The following is a 22,353-nucleotide window of genomic DNA, read 5'->3' as shown; positions in this document are numbered from 1 at the left end:
TTGTGGTACATTAGTCATTCTCCAGTAATTAGCTTGTGTTTGCTGAACAACTAATGCTTCGAATGAGGTGTTGATTTTTTGCAACTGTTTCGGCACTTCAATGAAGACTCTGTGGAGATGTGCCAATTGTGAAACTGTTTCTTCCTGCAGTGCAATCATCCTTTCCAGCACTGTCATGAAGTCAGAATGGCGACGATTTTCTGCTTCCACAATTTTTCCCTCAGAAGCTACAATTGCATCGTATGTCGTATTTGCTGGACGATTTGCCGGTAAAACAGTTTCAATTGGAACGTCTTCATGGTCACTTGCTTCTATTTGTGTGTGTATGGCGGTGGCGTCATCATCATCATCATCATAATCCTCTTCATCATGTTCTACAAATAAATGTACAAATTATTAAATGTCATGTTAATCTCTGCTGTGTTACTATGTAATTGTACTGTGTCATAAGTAACAACTAACATGTTTCCATACGTTTTATAACCTCACATTAAAAACTACCTTGACTTAAGAATAATGTTTGGACTCAGTATGAAATATGAGTGAATGAAAACTTGCTGTAAACTCAAAACTCCTACATGATAGTTAACATCACTAACACAATACAAGTTGCCTTACACTTCATTTTCACTGACACTAAGTAATCCTATTTAAAGAAGATGTGCAAAACAAATAATGAACATGACAACATAACATATAGAAGAGCACATATTATATGGCCACCAACTGATACACTCACCTTCTAGGTGTGTTGAGCTGGCTGACCCAGGTGAAGACACTTGTTCAGTCTCAGGTGACACATGTCCTTCAGGGGCAACTATATATAACAATAACATAAGTTTTACATTTACATGTGTAAATATTGAACAAACAGTTATTGTATGTTCTGTATTTATGAGTATCTAACAGCATCATTTCCTTAACCCAAAATGTGTGTGTGAAAGTGAACATAAATAGTTGTAATAACAATGTACATGCCTGTGTACTTAGAAGTTTTGAGTTCCCTAACATACAACATACTATGGTTCTGCAGTAATGCGTGAGGAAAAATACATTAAATTAGTACATAAAAATCATATGTTGTGTAGTGATATCAGTATCATAATGTACATAACTATCATGAGATGACCATTCACAATGGTTATCATGAAGGTGGTCATATTGCAAAAAGTGTTGTTTTTGGTAGAGGATATGTGTGGTACATTAATATAAGATGTGGCACACATGAATGTGGCTGTGACTAAACAAGACAAGACATGCAGTGTGTGATAATGTGTCGTTGATAGTAGTTCAACTATAGATATGAGTGAACTAATGTGTGACGTACGGTTTGATAAGTAATGAGTTGTTGGGGCATTTAGTAGCTAAAGTGAAGCTTTCAAATGAGTGTGATTAACTTCAGTTGTGCTAGTGAGGTTGTAAGAACGGTTTTCCCTTCCCCAAAAAGCCTAATGAGCCACACCTTTCAATTACTTGAAACAGGTGAAAATGGTGTGAACTAAGTTGCCCCTAAAATGAGGCTGTAATTAGTGTGTGTGCTGAACCCCACCCCCTCTGTTGAAGTGTATGCTGTGATGAGATATTAATTGCAGCTGCTTTAACACAATGGTAGATGAGCTAAATAGTCGTGTGCAGTTTTGAAGTTATGAAAACAATGACATAAAATATGATACGTGTGCCTCATTATGCTGTCTGTATATGACTTAAAGCAAAAATGGACCTTTTCATAAACAACTATAGATGTGTTAGTGCAAGTGATGTTTGTAGGCCGTTGCATGCAATATATTTGATGCATGCTTAAAATAGGCAGTAATGTCATGTTTGTCGGAGTAAAATAAATAAATACACAATAATATTCTACATATTTCTGTTCTGTACCTGTAGCTAGTAATAATTTCTGATTAACATGTGTTACACATGTGTACTACCCTGTTGTTCCCCATCTTCGCCCACCATCAATTGCTTCCACTGCAGCAATGCATTTTGGGAATTCACATGTAAATGAGCACGCAATGGCACGTGCTATATTAGTTACTGCTTTTAGTAGGACTACAACATATATGTCTATTTAGATATATATATATATACAGAATCAGACATATACATATATAGATGCAGGTATGCTTATATTGTGAAGACAGTATAAAAAGCAGTGTAACTATGCAAAATAACTGTAAGCAACGACACGCCTAGTACAGTAATATTTCTCACCTGGTGGAAATTGTGAGGGGTAAATTCCTATATCACGGTCACCAGGTAAGCCTTCCACGACGACGGGAAGTAATTTTGCCCGAAGCAGCTCCTCCAATGGACTTAATATGAGACGTTGTGGTGTGGGCCCACCTCCAGTGCCAGTAGCATGCACGCGTTGGTGTTGTATTTTCTTTTTCAATTTGGACCTAATATCATCAAATCTCTTGTGACAATTCCGCTTGTCCCTCACATGATTCCCACACGCATTGACACCAATGACTATTGTGTCCCACATTTCTTTTCTGCTTGCTGAACTTGTCCGCCCTTGAAAAACATATCAAATATATGAGGTAAATGAATAATAATATAAGCACCAGTTTCCTACACTGCTAGCTGTTCCAAGAGATAGCAAACATGCTGTTTTATGTGTAATATGTGAAGCACATGAGCATTCACTACTAAACCTATACATGTAAGCAAGGTTGCATTCATATTGTATGCAGTTATGGCAAATTGACCGCCTGTGTTTAGTTGTCCTTGTAAGGCATGCTAAAAAGCTGTGTTTCCAGACTAATTAACATAGAAAGATATTGTGAAGCCATATTTGCATATGAACAAAACTCAGATGACCTAGGATCACATGTATTTGAATAATAAATGTAAATGTACACTTACCTAGTAAATGTCCATATATACTGTCATAGTGCTCCAGAATGCCAGTGACAAGAGCTGTATTTTCCTGGTCATTGAAGCGAGGATTACGTGGCTTCTCCACACGTTTCTTCCGAGCAGGTTTAGGGTCAGAGCTTGGCTGGTGCTGACTGGACTCTCCTTCTTCCAATGGAAGAGCCTCCAAAAGCTGCCCACCAGCAAGCACGCCACCACCATCCACCCCATCAGCAACTGCGCCACCAGCAGCACTCCCAGCACCAGCACTCCCACTCCTAGCACCAGCACTCACACTCCTAGCACCAGCACTCCCAGCACCAGCACTCCCACTCCCAGCAACAGCACTCCCACTCCCAGCAACAGCACTCCCACTCCCAGCAACAGCACTCCCACTCCCAGCAACAGCACTCCCACTCCCAGCAACACCACTCGCAGCACCAGCACTCCCACTCCCTGCAACACCACTCTCACTCTCAGCAACATCACTCCCCTGAACAGTACGTTCACTCCGACGCGTACTCCCACGAGTAGCACTCCCACTCCCACCAGCATCACTCTTCCCACGCTTTGCGGGCATACTTCCAGCACTCACAAAAAACAGACAATAAATGTACAGGCAATCACACGAAACACTTCCACATATAAAACAAGACAAAGATGTAAACAAAACAACAATGGACAAAGCTCACCCAATACACAACAAGTCTCTCAGTCAATATGCAAATCTTCAAACAGCCAGCTCTGTGCGTCTCTCTCTCTCTCACTCCCAACAACACAGAGAATGATTAGCAGTACACGTTGCCTTTAAATATGGCGCGCAATCCAAAACATGCTTGTTTCGCCTGATTCAGCAAGATTTGTGATTGGGCAACCTATCAGCACCGCGCCACGCACGCCGATACACCTGTGTGTGATCGGCTAATCATCGTGAGAGTGGGCGGATTTGTTTTCGGGTTGATTTTGAATGTATTCGGCACTTACTGCATACGGAGAGGAAAAAACGCCAATAACATGACTAATCGGTAAGATTGCCGATTTCACATAATCGACGCTTACTGCATGAGGCCCTTATTCCCAATTGTGACACTCATAGCGCTAGGACAGTCACTATACACCGACACTTTTCGGGAAATCCTCCGTCCTCCCACCGATCCATCATCGGACGTTCCCCAGTCCAGGCTTCCAGTCCGTTCCTCAGAAGTGACCCGGGAATCCCCTGACATCCCTAGACTAGAAGTTGACCCAAACGTGAAAACGACTGGGGCAGGAACTTTATCTAAGGCCTTGGGGCTAACTTTGGGAGTGGACGGGGTTTGGGCCGGACAGTAGGCATCGGCAGGGTTACGACCTGCTCCTCGGCAATACCTGACTCAGCTCCACTACAAAGTCTCTCCTCTTCACCAGTGCTGGGACTCTTTACTCTCCGGATCGATCGCCCATTCCTCGTCAACGTAGGCGACCGACTTCCGCTGCTCGACCGTAGAGGTGCAATCATTTCCCACTAAACCCCGCTCTGGTCATCAGGAACATTCTCCTTGCACGCACATGCCTCGTCGCCATCTTTAGTTGGGTCCCCAATCGAGACCTATTCCTCCACCAGGACATCCGGCAACACCCTGCTTCGGCGCGATCCCATCTGGGCCTGGCTCCGCTCTTCCTTGCTCACCACCCCCGGAGCCTGCGATAGACACGGCTTTGCTTTACTATGCCGTAGGGTCAGGGTGGATCGACCTCCATCCGAACCGCTAGTCACCACGCCCGTGGGACTCCGCTGCTCGGGTTGTCGCGGTACTGGTGACACTCGACTCCGTGTCTCCACACCACGAGGGATGGCATCTCGCCAAGGCGTACCGCTAGTATGGTACTCTGGCATCAACTCCAACACCTCAGACAGCCTTGCGCACTCCTCGTCCGAGGACTCTAGCTTCGCATTCGGGCGGGGCATCCCATTAGGTGATCGCCGGTGTGCCCCTCTCTTGTCACCCCGTCGATGACTGTGTTTTTCTTCCTTATGAACTGGCCCTGGTCCCTGTTCTTCGGAACCCATGGTTTCTCGCCATAATGCACCCGGAAGCTCCGCTGCCAACATAGGGACATCTTCCTTGGCTTCCACAGCTTGCACCGGCACAAAAGTCGGCATGGGCCACAGATACTGCAGTCCACAATGAGGGCATCGGGCCGCAGTCTGCACTGCAGGCAGAGACACGCCACAGTCTCTACACCCTCTACCCGGAGGATCAGGAAGCCTCCTGGAGCCGAGTAGGGGTGTGTAGTAATCAACGGACTCTGTTCCACTTGCTCAGGCACACCAGCCATATTCACCAGTGGAGGTACTCTCTTTAAGGGTCTGTACTGCTTACTGGCTCTTCGCAACTGGAGTGCAGGGGCTGGTTTGGCAACCCCTCCTCCTACCTTCTCCATCCGCATCCGGTGGAACTGCAAACCACTCCCCCTGGTTGAAACTAGGGGGAGGTCTCGTAGACTTGTAGGCTGACCCAGCACAGGGGCGGAGTGAGTCATAGTCCATGAGGGCGTGGCTCCAGTTTTCGCGCCATACTCCCCAACAGGGTGGGGTTTTCTCATTGGCGCGAATCCTGGCCAACAATCAGCAAACTGCAAAGTTGCAAGACTTTCTGCAGCTGGCCCACGCGGTGTCCCGGGAACGCGGGAACCGCCATCTTTGTTCGTACTGTCTTTTTGCATCACATTTGAGGTAGCGTTTGGTTGTTTGTGTATCGAATGATAAGCAAGTCCATTTTGTTCCTCCCATCTGACAATACTGTCATCCTCACTGTCCTCGGGGTTACTATCCCAAGAGCATAAGCAGGACAAACACGGCGCAGCCACGGCTCTCACGCCAGTCCATAACAGGCTCACAAAAGTCTCTTCTGTAGCTTGTTCTTCATACTCGCACAGAACAGGTGCGATCTCTTCCTCTGTCCGCCATCCTGGACCTTCTACGCTTTGCAGATCCTCCATTCTTGCGGTTCTCTCTCGGTCACTGAATATAGGATTCTTGTACATGGAGCTCCGCTCTGTGGGGCAGCTACCACATTGATACAATAAAAATGCCTTGTGCACCACCTTGTGTACCTAACGTAGATCTGACTCGTGTTGCACTGCCTCAGGCTAGGCTCACTCTTTTGGTGTCTACTGTATCTCCTTCCTCCCAGTCTGTGCAACTCTTGGTAAGTGGTCTGGAATGGAGACTAGAGTACTCTGGCTATTCCATGCAGTACTTGGGCATCTACCTACTGTTGGTTAGCCTAGCGCGGACCCTTCCAGAATTCCTGCCCTAAATTACCAGTTTATCCCTTCAGGAGTCCCCCACCAGCGCTACCTCAAGGCGAATAGAACAGCAATAGCCTCCCTCTCCAGACCCACTAACCACTTGCAGGATCCCAGGGCGTCTGTGCGGTCTGCAGCTCCAATCATATTACCCATGAAATGAGTATGTACCAAAAAATATAGGCCATCTCATTTCTAACAATAGGTAAGTGAATGTCATGTTCCGTAATCATGACAAGTTTGCAATAATGTAATTCCATTATTAAACTGAAGATTAGTACATAATTCAATGTTTGGCAATATGCCTTACTTAAGTTAAGGAGCCTTGATAAAAATTATTGTGTACAATGACAGATTTTAATATTATGAAGCATATGTAAATGATCATACATACACTATGCATGATTTAGTCTGCAGTAAACACCATTACAAAAACAAATTTGCATCATGTTTTATTTTATTTTTCTGTAGACTTCTGAGACCGAGTAACAGGCCTGCTTGTTGGCTGCTGTGTTTTCTTTCTCCCTCTGCCAATTACTCTGCCCTTACCAATAACACTTGTAGTACTGCACTTCAATGCCTGTAAGTGTGGCCTGTGTCACTTCAGGGCCACTGTGTGTGGCCTATGTCACTTCTGGGGCAATGGGTGTGGGTTGTGGAAGTTGTGTGGCCTGTGTTACTTCTGGGGAAATGGGTGTGTGTTGTGGAAGATGTGAAGCACTTGAGAAACATTGCATGATTGATGGTGTCCCAATTTCCAATTTTTGTTTCTTACTCTTTTTCCAATAGCTGGTTAATAGCATTTGTTGGCCTAACTTTCTTTTCTGTGTCTCATTTGTAGTTTTTTTTTTTATCTATTTGTTGATCAGATGTAAGCGGTTGAAGGTTGTCATGTATACGGAGTGAAGTAGCAGCTACTGTACCGTTATCATCATGAACTGGTGAATGAAGAACTGATGACTGTGGCGAGAAAGTTGTACCATGAAACGATCTATCCTGTGATGGGTAAAAGTTGGATTGTTCTCTTGCTGTACTGCGCAACATATTGCCTTGACTTACATTGAGAACTAATGCTTCTAATGTCCTGTTTAAATTTTTAATTTCTTTTGGAACTTGTAGGATGATTTTTGTAATTTGTGTCATTTCTGATATTGACCTTTCCTGCATCCTTTCATTCAGTGTCAACATCCTTTCATTCTGTGACATCATCATTTCATTTTGTGTAATCCTCCTTTCATGCATTGTCATCAATTCAGAATGGCGACGATTGTCTTCACACAAGATTCTTTCTTCTGAAGCTGCAATAGCTGCGTACGTGTCACGAGCAGGAGGACGTGGTTGCGGTGTTAATGCAGGAGTGTGCGCATCTTCATGTTCACTTGTTTGAATTTGTGCTTGGCCGCCAACATCTTTATATAAAATAAATTAAACACATGATGAACTTGCATGCATCTTTCAATTAATTATCTTTTTTTTTCTTTTGGAACCATACTGTCACACATATCACACCATTTTATGTTGTTTGTGTTTAATTAAAAGATGATTATTTAATTAACAAATACAGTATGTGTCAGTGTGAAAGAAGAATGAATGAAAGGATGTTGTAACATCCCCAATAATAGCAGAATACTAACAAAACACACAATACATGTGGACAGTCTACATTACATGATCTGTGACAATACACTGGCGACACATTTAATTGCACTGCGGCCAGATCCGCAAGCCGGGAGATTTCCCGGCTTGCTAGTGGCCGCCCCTCGGCGTGCCGCGCGTCATAGACGCGCGGTCACGCGTCTTCGGGAGCGTGCGCCCCCTGCACGCACGTCCAGGGGCTCCCCGAGGGAGCCCTGGTGTCCCGCGATCGCGGGACAGCGGCAGGGGGTTCCGGGGGACCCGGCGGACCCGGCAGCGGGAGGGAGAGCGCCCCGATCGGAGGGCGCTCTTCCGCTGCTTCGGCGCGCGCCCGTCACACTCGGGCGCGCGCCAGGCTACTGCTGCGGCACAGAACGGGCAAATGCTCGAATAAACTGTGCCGCAGCAGTACATGATGTAAAGTTAATTTAAAAAATATGTATTTCACATGTCTATTGTATTACCAAACATTTACACAATATATGGCCTTTACATCATACACTCACCTTCCATTCTTGATGATGACATTGCTGATGAGCTTGATGATCCAGGTGATGAGACTGTTTCCTTGCCAGGTGACACAACAGCAACTATATACAATATTAAATTAAGATGTTCACTGTATTTTGATCAGAATATACATGAATTTAATTTTGTGAACTTAGTTATGTCTAAATTTATGCTTCAAGGAACAACATAACAATTATATTGGTATTGCAACCTATATAGAATGAATCTTTACATAAATGGATAATTGAACATAGTCAGCACATTTATTTGAAACAGCAGACATTGTTCATGCAGGAATGCTCTTTTTTACAAACATTTAGGTTGAATAAATACATAAGTTGTGTACTAATCTACATCTAAATTTGAAAATCACTAGCAGGAACGGAAAGTTGACTCGCCTTTGCATTCATTTACTAATTGTGGTAATGTGTTAACAGATGTGGCATAACATGTAAGATAAGCTTGCGTAGTGCTCTATGTGGCTGACACTCAGCAACACATGCAGTGTGTCGCTCACAGATGGTACTGGTGTCATAATGATGGCGTTTCACAAACGTTAGAAGAATCTAGGAGTGAAAGAATGACTAACGTACTTTACATATATAGTTCAGGTGTGGGTGAAAGTATTCTTGTAATTAGCATTTAAAATTAATGTGATGTACTGTACTTGTGTTAACATGGTCAGCTTCTAGTAACTGTTGTCCCTCCCACAAGACGTGACAACACCATGAGCTATGATTAACTTGTACCACCTGTAAGCACTCCCACTGCACTTGACCATACCATGACCGTGTGATCTTGCTCTGTGTCTGCCAACCCCACCCTCCCGTATGAACCTATATTGTGTGATTACATGTTAATTTCTGCAGTTTCCTTCAAACGTAACCTAAGTCAAATACACATATGAAATGAGGTACTAATTAACCCAAATTACAAATGTAACGGGTGTTCCCTCCTGTCTGACCCACCCAATCTCACATTGGCCCGTGTGGTCTAACCGGTCCCCATTACATGATGGTGTATGGTGGTGCACCTGCAGGTGACAGGACTCCTGAGTCCCCGCACTATGGTATTAGGGGATGTCATGAGGAACAGGTAGCTGAGGTAGTGGGTGCGAGTCCTACCTATATCATGTGCAGCGCCTACACCTCATCAGGATGTATGCTTCCGCAGGAAGATGGTCCTGGTGAGGAACTCCTTCTCGGTGGTGACTGCCACTGTAGAGTAATCTCACACTCACACAGTGGGGGTATCTTTGAACAGGGCATCTTTATTGATGTACTCGATGAAGTAGACTGCCCCGGGCAGCTTTCAGCTCTAGCCGCACATTTCTCCGTGCTGTCCCTTTGCCAGGTACTGCCCTCCTAATTGGAGAGGGATCCCCTCTCCCCGTAGGGAGATCACCCCTGTGCCAGGTCCCTGGACACAGTGTGGCCTTGACAGGCTTGATCTGGAAACCAGTGCCACTAGTTACAGCACTAGTGGGCACAAAGCTATCCTGCAATCCCTTTCCCTTTAGCAACTAACTCTCTAACTTGACAGTGTTGTGCCTTATATACCTCAGGGGGCAGGCACATCTCTGATGTCACTAACCAGGGACTCAGAGCATGCAGCCACTCCCATCCAGACATAGGGCACCTCACCAGGGTGTGAGGGAAAACCTCCATAACTACTGCTGGCATTCCTGTACTTACCAGGGTTTACTGCCAATAGGGAAGATGTCTGCAGTCCATTATTATGCATGGCTACATACTCCCCCTGATGAATCCCCACCGACCTGGCTGGGACCTAAATTTGGTGTACCTTGCGCCAGGAAACACTGCAAAAGAACACACAAATTAGATTTTCAAAACATCATTGATTATCATAATAATGCAACGCAGAGCACACTCTGACCAGCAGGGAGCGCTAGATCAAACACAGACTCTATCTATTCAGGCAACCTAATAGTAGTGTCTAGGGTCTGGCTTTTTCACCTCCCTTCCCGCTGCATCGGTCACCGTGACACTGTACAGTACTCCCGGGGCAGGCCTCGCTCATTGCGGTACACTACTTTATGCATGTAAATGCTGAGCCCGATCGTCCAAACCCTCATCAATTGAGAAACTCTTTGCTCAGCCTGAACTCCCGTAATGGCACCCCCCTTGTTGACAATATAATACTCAATGTCAGCCCGGAGCCACCTTGCTCGGTTATCTTCGATCTCTCTCATAAGAGGTTCGGGGACATAAGGGTACTCAAGCCCATGAGACCTCTTATATTTAGCTGCGATAGCTCGCTCGGCACGGCAGGCCCAGGTCAATTTAGCATATCCCGCCCTCCCCGGCAACACCCATGACAGGGGCTCGTCTGGTTCAACGGGATCCTCTAATCTCTCGGGACCCTTTGGCGTGATTAGACCTCGCCTAATCTTACCCCACCTCATTTGCAACTCTTTAAGGTAAGCCACATCATCAAATTCACCGGTAGCCCAAAAATGATCCACCACCCCATCTCTTTCCAGAATAAATCGGGTGCGGTCAAGCCACGCTAAATATCCCTCATACAGAGGAGCCCACCATCTACTCTCCCTGAGCTCTTTCTGACCTGACTCAAGGGATTCCTCCTCTTCGGGCCCCCCAGAAGATACCCCCGAGGTACCCTCAGATGGTGCCGCAATTCCCCGGCGCTGTGACTTATTCCCAATTGTGACACTCATAGCGCTAGGACAGTCACTATATACCGACACTTGTCGGGAAATCCTCCCTCCTCCCACCGATCCATCATCAGATGTTCCCCAGTCCAGGCTTCCAGTCCGTTCTTCAGAAGTGACCCGGGAATCCCCTGACATCCCTAGACAAGAAGTTGACCCAAACGTGAAAACGACTGGGGCAGGAACTTTATCTAAGGCCTTGGGGCTAACTTTGGGAGTGGATGGGGTTTGGGGATAGGGCCGGACAGTAGGCATCGGCAGGGTTACGACCTGCTCCTCGGCAATACCTGACTCAGCTCCACTACAAAGTCTCTCCTCTTCACCAGTGCTGGGACTCTTTACTCTCCGGTCGATCGCCCATTCCTCGTCAACGTAGGCGACCGACTTCCGCTGCTCGACCGTAGAGGCGCGATCATTTCCCACTCAACCCCGCTCTGGTCATCAGGAACGTTCTCCTTGCACGCACGTGCCTCGCCGCCATCTTGAGTTGGGTCCCCAAATGAGACCTCTTCCTCCACCAGGACATCCGGCAACACCCTGCTTCGGCGCGATCCCGTCTGGGCCTGGCTCCGCTCTTCCTTGCTCACCACCCCTGTAGCCTGCGATAGACACGGCTTTGCTTTACTATGCCGTACGGTCGGGGTGGATCGACCTCCATCCGAACCGCTAGTCACCACGCCCGTGGGACTCCGCTGCTCGGGTTGTCGCGGTACTGGTGACACTCGACTCCGTGTCTCCACACCACGAGGGATGGCATCTCGCCACGGTGTACCGCTAGTATGGTACTCTGGCATCAACTCCAACACCTCAGACAGCCTTGCGCACTCCTCGTCCGAGGACTCTAGCTTCGCATTCGGGCGGGGCATCCCGTTAGGTGATCACCGGTGTGCCCCTCTCTTGTCACCCCGTCGATGACTGTGTTTTTCTTTCTTGTGAACTGGCCCTGGTCCCTGTTCTTCGGGACCCATGGTTTCTCGCCATAATGCACCCGGAAGCTCCGCTGCCAACATAGGGACATCTTCCTTGGCATCCACGGCTTGCACCGGCACAAAAGTCGGCATGGGCCACAGATACTGCAGTCCACAATGAGGGCATCGGGCCGCAGTGCCCACGGCTCCGCCCGGCAGTCTGCACTGCAGGCAGAGACACGCCACAGTCTCTACACCCTCTACCCGGAGGATCAGGAAGCCTCCTGGAGCCGACTAGGGGTGTGTAGTAATCAACGGACTCTGTTCCACTTGCTCAGGCACACCAGCCATATTCACCAGTGGAGGTACTCTCTTTAAGGGTCTGTACTGCTTACTGGCTCTTCGCAACTGGAGTGCAGGGGCTGGTTTGGCAACCCCTCCTCCTACCTTCTCCATCCGCATCCGGTGGAACTGCAAACCACTCCCCCTGGTTGAAACTAGAGGGAGGTCTCGTAGACTTGTAGGCTGACCCAGCACAGGGGCGGAGTGAGTCATAGTCCATGAGGGCGCGGCTCCAGTTTTCGCGCCATACTCCCCAACAGGGTGGGGTTTTCTCATTGGCGCCAATCCTGGCCAACAATCAGCAAACTGCAAAGTTGCAAGACTTTCTGCAGCTGGCCCACGCGGTGTCCCGGGAACGCGGGAACCGCCATCTTGGTTCGTACTGTCTTTTTGCATCACATTTGAGGTAGCGTTTGGTTGTTTGTGTATCGAATGATAAGCAAGTCCATTCCGTTCCTCCCATCTGACAATACTGTCATCCTCACTGTCCTCGGGGTTACTATCCCAAGAGCATAAGCAGGACAAACACGGCGCAGCCACGGCTCTCACGCCAGTCCATAACAGGCTCACAAAAGTCTCTTCTGTAGCTTGTTCTTCATACTCGCACAGAACAGGTGCGATCTCTTCCTCTGTCCGCCATCCTGGACCTTCTGCGCTTTGCAGATCCTCCATTGTTGCGGTTCTCTCTCGGTCACTGAATATAGGATTTTGTACATGGAGCTCCGCTCTGTGGGGCAGCTACCACATTGATACAATAAAAATGCCTTGTGCACCACCTTGTGTACCTAACGTAGATCTGACTCGTGTTGCACTACCTCAGGCTAGGCTCACTCTTTTGGTGTCTACTGTATCTCCTTCCTCCCAGTCTGTGCAACTCTTGGTAAGTGGTCTGGAATGGAGACTAGAGTACTCTGGCTCTTCCATGCAGTACTTGGGCGTCTACCTACTGTTGGTTAGCCTAGCGCGGACCCTTCCAGAATTCCTGCCCTAAGTTACCAGTTTATCCCTTCAGGCGTCCCCCACCAGCGCTACCTCAAGGTGACTAGAACAGCAATAGCCCCCCTCTCCAGACCCACTAACCACTTGAAGGATCCCAGGGCGTCTGTGCGGTCTGCAGCTCCAGCAGCTCCCCGACTACCCCTGGCTCCGTCCCACGCAGCACAAAGTGGCAGCAGACACTCTCCCTGTTTCCTAATGTGCCTAGCAAAAGCCTGTCCTTTTGACAGGTATCTTAGCAGCGCCTCCAAATGTAACGGGTGTTCCCTCCTGTCTGACCCAACCAATCTCACATTGGCCCATGTGGTCTAACCGGTCCCCATTACATGATGGTGTATGGTGGTGCACCTGCAGGTGACAGGATTCCTGAGTCTCCTGCACGATGGTATTAGGGGATGTCATCAGGAACAGGTAGCTGAGGTAGTGGGTGCGAGTCCTACCTATATCATGTGCAGTGCCTCCACCTCATCAGGATCTATGCTTCTGCAGGAAGATGGTCCTGGTGAGGAACTCCTTCTCGGTGGTGACTGCCACTGTAGAGTAATCTCACACTCACACAGTGGGGGTATCTTTGAACAGGGCATCTTTATTGATGTACTCGATGAAGTAGACTGCCCCGGGCAGCTTTCAGCTCTAGCCGCACATTTCTCCGTGCTGTCCCTTTGCCACCGTACTGCCCGTGCTGTCCCAGTGCTCCGTACTGCCCTCCTAATTGGAGTGGGATCCCCTCTCCCTGTAGGGAGATTACCCCTGTGCCAGGTCCCTGGACACAGTGTGGCCTTGACAGGCTTGATCTGGAAACCAGTGCCACTAGTTACAGCACTAGTGGGCACAAAGCAATCCTGCAATCCCTTTCACAGGAGCCAAACACTTTAGCAACTAACTCTCTAACAGTGTTGTGCCTTATATACTTCAGGGGGAAGGCACATCTCTGATGTCACTAACCAGGGACTCAGAGCATGCAGCCACTCCCATCCATACATAGGGCAACTCACCAGGGTGTGAGGGAAAACCTCCATAACTACTGCTGGCATTCCTGTACTTACCAGGGTTTACTGCCAACAGGGAAGATGTCTGCAGTCCATTATTATGCATGGCTACACAAGCATAGGGTATATGTTCCTATTTATGGTGAAAGGTCGAAGCAATATATTTGTATAAAGCAATTACAGTGAGTAGTAGGGAGGCATACATTATGTCAAACTTTCTTTGACAGGTACCACGCCCCCTTTTGGCCTAAGCCACTCCCCCTTTTGACCTTAAACCCGTCCTATGTCCCGCCCCTTCCGTATCCGGTCCCGCCCCTTCCGTATCCGGCCCCGCCCCCTGCGCCAATTTTTTTAGGTTGACGCCCCCTACGCCAAAAACTCACAGTTGACGCCCCCTACACCAAAAAAACGCGGTTGACACCCACCTACGCCAAAAAAACGCGGTTGACACCCCCCTGAGCCCATTTTTTATTATGATGTGTATTTTTTATTCTTTTTTTGTGATTGGTGCATACTGTTGACGTAAATTGGAGGAGGCGTATACATACGCGGGGCATGTCCGGGCATGTTTATAGGCGTTTGGGGCATGCCCGAACATGTTTTTTTTCATTCGGGGCAAGTCTGGACATGTTTATTCTGAAAAAACGCAGTGCGCATGTCAGAAATTTTCAAAAGACGTTGAAAAGGGGGCATAGCATTTTTTTAAAATTCAGACAGAATACGGCTTTAAGAGTCTAAACCCATCATGTGTCACGTGGACGTATGTCCGCGTGGGTTCGAATCCCTCCCCAGACATAATCTTTTTATATTTTTTTTTATTTGTATAGAGTCTGTACGTGTGTTAGCCGCAACAGGGCTACATAAAAATAAAAAGCATAATTGTATAATAGTCAAAAATTGCTTATTTTATTTTTAAAAGATACAACAGTTTTCAAGCAGGAAATAATTACATGTCGTATTTACAATTAAAAAAGTAAATAAGGTATTAAACGGCAGTTAAGGCATTAATAGACTAAATACATCTAGAGTCATTAGGTGAGTACCATACATAGTATAGAGGGACAGCAATACAATGTCTTATTTACAGTGGAAAAAAAAAAAATTAACAGCTTATTTACAGTTTCAACCAGTCAGCCGACGGCGTTAATAGACTACCCCTCCTCTTGTTTAGTAAATACCCCGGCGGTGATGTTAAGCCAGGGGCACTTAAAGAACTGTAACGCAAATCAGAGGTTCTTTTCTGAAGTGGTAAAAGGGTTGATGAAGGAGGGGGCGTTGTATCGGGGGCCAGTATTTTTAAGCGATCCAGGCTTTCTCTATTTGTCGCATTACCCACAACCGATGAGGGGATATTCAGTTCAGCCATCGCAGACAGAAAAGGGCTCCATCCCTGTGGTATTTTACGCTTTGTAACAGTGTGACTTTGTGTAATACCGCGTACCAAATCCAGTAAATTAGAGCCTGGTATAACCTGTTTTTTATAAATAAATTCCCCTTTGTCATTCCAGCTTGTAATATGTTCAGCCTGAAACATTTTACTGAGCAATAACTCTGCATTTTTCTTGAAGCGGTCATTCACATTAGTAAAAACCTCACGAATCAGATTTCAGTCGTATCTGCTGAGACAATATCCTGGAAGTGTAAAGGGTGAGAGGCTGTTTCATCAGTAGGCATTAAAAGTGTTAAGCGGTTCTTCTCCCCTTCGCTCTGTCTAGCATGCACCAAGTATTTCTGCAGTACAGTAGTGTATCTTTTATCTTTTCATCCTCTGATAAATTATTGCTATTTAAGATCGCATTCATTTCTGTATCTAGGCGATGCATGGCAACTTCACGTATGTCGCCCTCTCGCTGGGGGGGACGTTGTAAACGATCCATATCTTGTTTGGGGACCAGGTACATTTTCTCAGCATATTCCATTAGCGGTTAGTGAGAAGGCCAGTCAGCAGCAGTATAGCAAAACCCAAAAGAGAGCCAATAAAGCCACCGGACTGCTTCACCAGGCGTTTCTTTTTTACAATTGTAAATTTTTTATCGCTCAGCTTTTTTATAATTTTACGCCACTTTTTAAGTATGCCAACTTGCCGCTTTGATAAAGGTACACTTATCTATATTATCAAAGTGCTGTAAAAGACCATAAAAAATAAAATAAACCGAGACATTGTTGGCATTGTATAATATAATTAGGCTTTTATTAAACAGTACATATCAGACACATGTTTTTAAAAAATGGCATTATATATTTTTATAACAGGCCACACATTTCTGTGTACAGTCAATGTGTACATATCGCCGCTTTAAATGGCTCATACGCTTTCTCATAAAATTAGCGACTATGCGGTCATTTTTTTTTAAAATCATTAGTGAAACTTTTTAAGATCTCTTCAAATGTTAAACCTTTACACATATGATGAATGAAAAAAATACAAAATTCACCGCAGGCAGACGACAAAGTGTCTTGCAACTGTGCGTTCTGAAACGTTATGCGTTTCACGTTCGTATTTAAAAATTGTAAAATTTCTTTAGGAAAGAGTTCACTTTTTGGTGATAATCCGTATGAGTCGAAAAAATGTCCAGAACCATCTATATCAAAAAAAATCGCCAACCAGTGCTCACCAAGACCGTTATGAGGATGTGTATTTATGATGAAACCTGTGGGTGCACTTGTCAGCGCGCGACGGGGTAATAAATCGCAGGGGTAAACTCCTTGAAACAGTCCACGGGTGAATCGATCGGCGCTTAAAAACTGCGTTATTTGAATGGTATTCATTCTTTTTTTTTTATTCAGAGAAAGTCATATAACACTTCTCTTCTCTGGTTTATCTCAATAACGTTATCAAAAACGCAGTACACAATAATATTAACGGTTCTATCCAGAGCCCTTGAAAAGCGTATTTCAGCCCTCAGGTTTCCATTGCGAATTAGTGAGAAGTGTCCACCGCGTTCCTGATCGGGTGACAAATCAAACGCAAACAGCGTGTACCCCTCAACATACTCTTCACGATTAATGAGAAATCCAGCGTCTGCATTTTGTTTACCGGCAATTTGTACCAGTGCCATGTATTCTCTAATAGAATTAGCATTCTCAAAGTCTGGTTGAAACGGTTTTGTTGGTATTTGTTCGCCGTCTAAATACAGTGCTGCAAAATTCACATGGTTGTGTTTGAAACAAAGGGGTTTTTTATCGTAAGCACCAGAAAAAGCGTCATTATCAACGAATCCTATAATGACCAGTTTGGGTAACTGACCCAAAAACAGGTTTTCTAGATTGCATACGCGGCTTCCGACCGCGATGCTATAAATTTTCATCCCCACACGGTCGATAGTGTATTTTGCGTTGCCGTTTAAAAGCCCCTGCGCATGACCTATGCGCACTGCCGGCGCAATTTGCACCCTTTTGACAAACAGCGATGCGTTTAGAATTTGAATCTTAAACGGCTCAGCCTCAGCAGACATTAAACAAAATGTATCTTTATTTCTAGTGAGTTTAATTTTTAAGTCCAGACCGTTCAGTATAAGCTTCTCTTGAAAAAATATATCGCTATGTAGATGTCCTAGTAATTCAACGGCTTTACCACGCTCTGTCATTTGGGAACGCTTTGTAAAACCCTGGTTATCACCCTCCACTGTGCGGGTTTGGTGTTGCCCCGCTGTATCCTTGTAAAATAAGCCGGTGGTTAACTGCGTGGATAATGCATCAGCGCTATAGTTCAGAATTGTTTCAATATACGCCCGATATGCGTACAGATTATTGGATTGCGATATGAGTCTGTCCCCCAAAGTCACATCTAATTGATTGAAAAGCGTTGCTATCGGATAATTGATTAAACTCACGCGTGCTCCATCAGCAATCGGTGTATTGTCCTGTTTGACGATCTTACACGTAATGTAAATCAAAGTATTATTGAGGTCGAAATAATGTTTCCCGCTGCCAGCGATATAAAATTCCAACGGAGCCGTTTCTGAAAGGGCGGCCAACGGCTGTATTTCCACATACAGACTTTTTTCTATGCTCGTCTGTGTAGGCTGTATTTCAAAGATATCCAGTTCAGATTTAGCGCATTCTATGGAGTTGGTGTGAATAAACGCCATGATGAAATAACTTTTTTTTGTCTTGTCAAATGAATCAAAAAATGTCGTTTAAGTTCCGTCGTGAGGTTTTTTTCTTCTTTCTGACGTTGCGACTGCTCTTTTTGTTTTGATAACGTGCTGTGCTGGGTGGGAATGCAACGCTGTGTTTGCGTTTGCCTTTAGCACTGCTTCTACTGATGTACACGAGACCGGACCCATCTTGTGCTGCACCGCCCATTTTATTCGTCACCGCGGTTGAAACGCCCTACAACGTCTCTAGCGATATTTAGTGCTGCAGTTTTTACATGAGGTTTTCCAATATCAAAGCCGCGTCTGAATAGCGGCACCGTCCGCCTAAACAGACTGCGGAAAATGCCTGCTAATCCACGACCGTACATATAAGGGCTCCCATGAAAACCCTGTAAGCCATTTCCTGCTTGTGCCCTATAATACATACTGTAAACCTGTGGTTCTCCATAATTTTTAACAGCCACCATGTTGCCGGCCCCTTCAATACAAAGAGCCTTTGCGCGGACGAAAGTGTAGTTTTACTTCCCGTACTTGAATGAGACATTCTTATTTTGGTCATTCTTTATCTCGATTGTAATGCAGTCGATGTGATATTTACTGACGGGTATGTAATCAGGTTTTATGTAGCGCTGCGTAATGATATCATTATCATTGCCTGTGATTTCAACGGTACGCAGTAGTGGGACAAAACTGTGCCCTACGCGTTGATGCATAATGATGCCGGTATAAACAAATATTGTATAAAAGCCGTTTTTTATATCTGCACATATTTTAGCCCTTTTTTCAATTTTATCGATATTATTAGAATCCAGGCCTAGAATGTTCATCATACGCTCTGAGGCTGTAAAGTGTTGTGTGACCACAACAGATACTGTTCTTTCAAAGTCGTCATATTTCAATTTCACTTTGCTGATGGCCATCGCCTCATTAATAGACCTAACCAATTCATTAATATCACTATAATACCCCGATTTTACCATGAAATTTGATTTAATTGCGTTTAGCGGTGATACATGTATTGTGCTGCCTGGCGCAGCGTTCCATATCTGCGGACTTAGTTGTGTTACAAATACGTTACCGTCCATGTTTTCAAATGTATTCCAAGTATGCGGATACTGTATTTCTGTTAAAGCAACCTCCCATTCACCTTTTAAAATAATGGGCTTGGCTAGTTTTGTCGTATAATTAGAAATGTCATTTTGGGGGAACGTTTCGTATGACGCATTACTAGGCAACGTTACATAAAAGGCAATATCCTCCATGGCGACGTATTTTTACAAACGAGTTAGTTGTGCTTTTTCTATCCAGCTGTTGAATTTTGTAGGGTATCCCCACCATTTAACGTAGTAGACGATTTTACGCCTTACGCTTTTTTGTTTTAATATCTTCTCAATTCTGTAAACGCGATTTAAATTTTTTGGTATTTTTTGTATCTCTTCAGCGTAGAATGAGCCTTCTATGGCCTCACCAGCGCTATCTGTAAGCTTATACAGAGGTTTTACGCCTTTCGTGCGTACATCAGCAATAATAAATATTTAATCTGTAAAACACTGTTCATAACCCTTTGTAAAAACGCCTTTATGCTTTGATATCCGAACGTGGTCTCCAATTTTTAAAAGTGGCTTAAGTTTCTTAGAACTCACATGTGACCTATAAATAGTATTCCATACGGTGAAAGAATTCGCTTGCGTTACATCCTTTGGCGCACACTTAATGGTGCGATGTGGCGTGTGGTTATAGCTGTATATTAAGTCTGATAACACATCGTTGTACTGGTGCGTATTATGAGATGTGAAAAAGCGCCACATTTTCGTTTTTAATGTCCTATTAAAGCGCCAACAACGGCTGATTTTACTGAGTTGCCGGCGATGAAACTGATAACGCCATATTTTTTGAGCAGTAAATTAACATTCTTATTCAAGAATTCTTTACCCCCGTCAGTTTGTAACTTTTGAGGCACGCGTCCCTCTAAGAAAATATCCTGTAACGCAGTAGCGATGCTTAACCCGGTTTTATTTTGCAACAATTTCGCCCAGGCGTATTTTGACAAAATATCAATAACCGTCAGAATATACCGGTTGCCGTCGTTACACTTGGCAAAATCAATCATTGATACGAGGTCTGCCTGCCACTGCGAATCCACATTAGAAACTAAAATCATATTCCTTTTGAATTTTTTTCGCACTGGTTTGTATAACGAATAGACATTTTGATCTGAAAGATAATTTTTGACCGTTGCATTTGAAATACCGTATTTTTGTGCTGCATTATTTAAACTCTGTATGCCACCAAAGGAACCCGGCGTTTTCGGCGTGTAATATATTTTTCGTAATTGTGCAGCCGTTTTTTTTGAGCTTGTATGGCTGTGCATTTTTGAATAGTGTTTCATAAAAAACAATATAATGTTTCTATGGTGCTTTCAGCATCTGTTTAAAGCGTTACTGATATCCTGTTGAAACTCCAATAAGACATCACACAGGATAGCCTTTTAACACCTCAAGTGTTTGTCTGCCCGGTCATTGAGGATGCTGATTCAAATGCTATCTCCCCCACCCCCCGCATTTCAAAGCAATTCAAAGTCTTTTGAAATGCCTTATTTACCTCTGTCAATGAGGATGTCACACGACACAACAGTTCTCAATTAACAACGACTGTGTTTGTCTAGCTTGTCATTGTGCCCCCCACAAACCTCTGCTAATGAGGAAGTTAATTCAAATGCTAGCCCTCCGCAATTCAAAGGCTTTTGAAATGTCTTATTTACTTTTTTTTTTTTACTTGTAAATAAGCCTTGTAATTAATTAATGCTTGAACCTGTAGCTTTTAAAAAGAAAATAAATATTTTTGACTCTTTTACAATTGTGCTTTTTATTTTTATTTTATGTATACCTGTTACGGCTAACACATGTACAGACTCTATACAAATAAAAAATATATAAAAAGAGATGTCGTCTTTTGAAATGCCTTATTTACTTTTTTACTTGTAAAAGCGACTTGTAATTATTTCCTGCTTGAAACGGTTGTAGCGTTTAAAAATAAAATAAATATTTTTGACTCTTATACATGTAACGGGTTTTGTGGACTGGCCTGACCCCCCCCAATCTCATATTGGCCCCTGTGGTCTAACCAGTCCCCATTACGGTGTAGTGTCTGGTGGTGCACCTGTTGGCAACAGGACTCCTGAGTCTCCCGCATGATGGTGTGTGGGGATTTGCCAACCCAGACAGGCAGCTGAGGTAGTGTGCTGAGTCCTACCTAGATCCAGTGCAGCGCCTCCACCTCATCAGGGTCCCTTCGGTCACTCAGGGATGGTCCTGGTGAGGAACTCCTCTGTGGTGCCCCTCTCTGTGCAATAACTCCATACTTGCACAAGTGAGTGTCTTTAATCAGATGCATCTTTATTGGTACGGTGGGCCAGCTGCCCTCCACAATGGGTGTAATCAGCCCTCCATTGTTCAGCTGCTTCCCTCTGAAAGGTTCCTCCTTTTCTAACGGAGTTGCTTCCACCTCTCCTCTAAGGAAGATTCACCAGCTTCTCTGTCTGCCTTGTGCTGCTAGACTCACAGCTCTGCATCAGACTACTGCAACAATGTTGCAGACCTCCATGTGCCTCTTACTGAACAGAGGCAGCCGACAACAGGAACTCAACTAACTTTAGACAGTGCTGTGTCTTATATCACCTAGGAACAGGCACATCTCTGATGTCACTAACCGTGGACACACAGCATGTTGTCACTTCCTATGGGACATATGACACCTCACCAGGGTGTGAGGGCAAACCTCCATGATAATTGATGGCATGCCCATAACTTACCAGGCCTTACTGTCAGCAGGAGAAAGAGATATGTACACCAATTTTACACATGGCTACATACAATTGTGCGTTTTTATTTTTATGTAACTCTGTTGCGGCTAACACACGTACAGACTCTATACAAATAAAAAATATATAAAAAGAGTTTATTCTCTTAAAGCCGTATTCTGTCTGAATTAAAAAAATTGCTACTGTATGCCCCCTTTTCATCGTCTTTTGA

The 22,353-nt window shown here is 45.0% G+C and overlaps 1 protein-coding gene across 1 annotated transcript; it reads right to left on the bottom strand.

The window, feature by feature from the left end:
• Positions 1 to 17,005: 17,005 nt before the first annotated feature.
• LOC142481544 (uncharacterized protein F54H12.2-like) lies at positions 17,006 to 18,313 on the bottom strand. Its single transcript, XM_075582932.1, has one exon. It carries the CDS (start codon positions 18,311 to 18,313, stop codon positions 17,006 to 17,008), a length of 1,308 nt encoding a protein of 435 aa, XP_075439047.1.
• Positions 18,314 to 22,353: the final 4,040 nt, after the last annotated feature.

The sequence above is a fragment of the Ascaphus truei genome, unplaced genomic scaffold (genome assembly GCF_040206685.1).
Source record: "Ascaphus truei isolate aAscTru1 unplaced genomic scaffold, aAscTru1.hap1 HAP1_SCAFFOLD_279, whole genome shotgun sequence".
Classification (NCBI taxonomy): domain Eukaryota; kingdom Metazoa; phylum Chordata; class Amphibia; order Anura; family Ascaphidae; genus Ascaphus; species Ascaphus truei.
This window is presented reverse-complemented; position numbering and strand designations above follow the sequence as displayed.

What these genes read in the sequence shown, in the direction of transcription:
- LOC142481544 (XM_075582932.1), bottom strand. Translation starts at nt 18,313, where the DNA reads ATGGCGTTTATTCACACCAACTCCATAGAATGCGCTAAATCTGAACTG.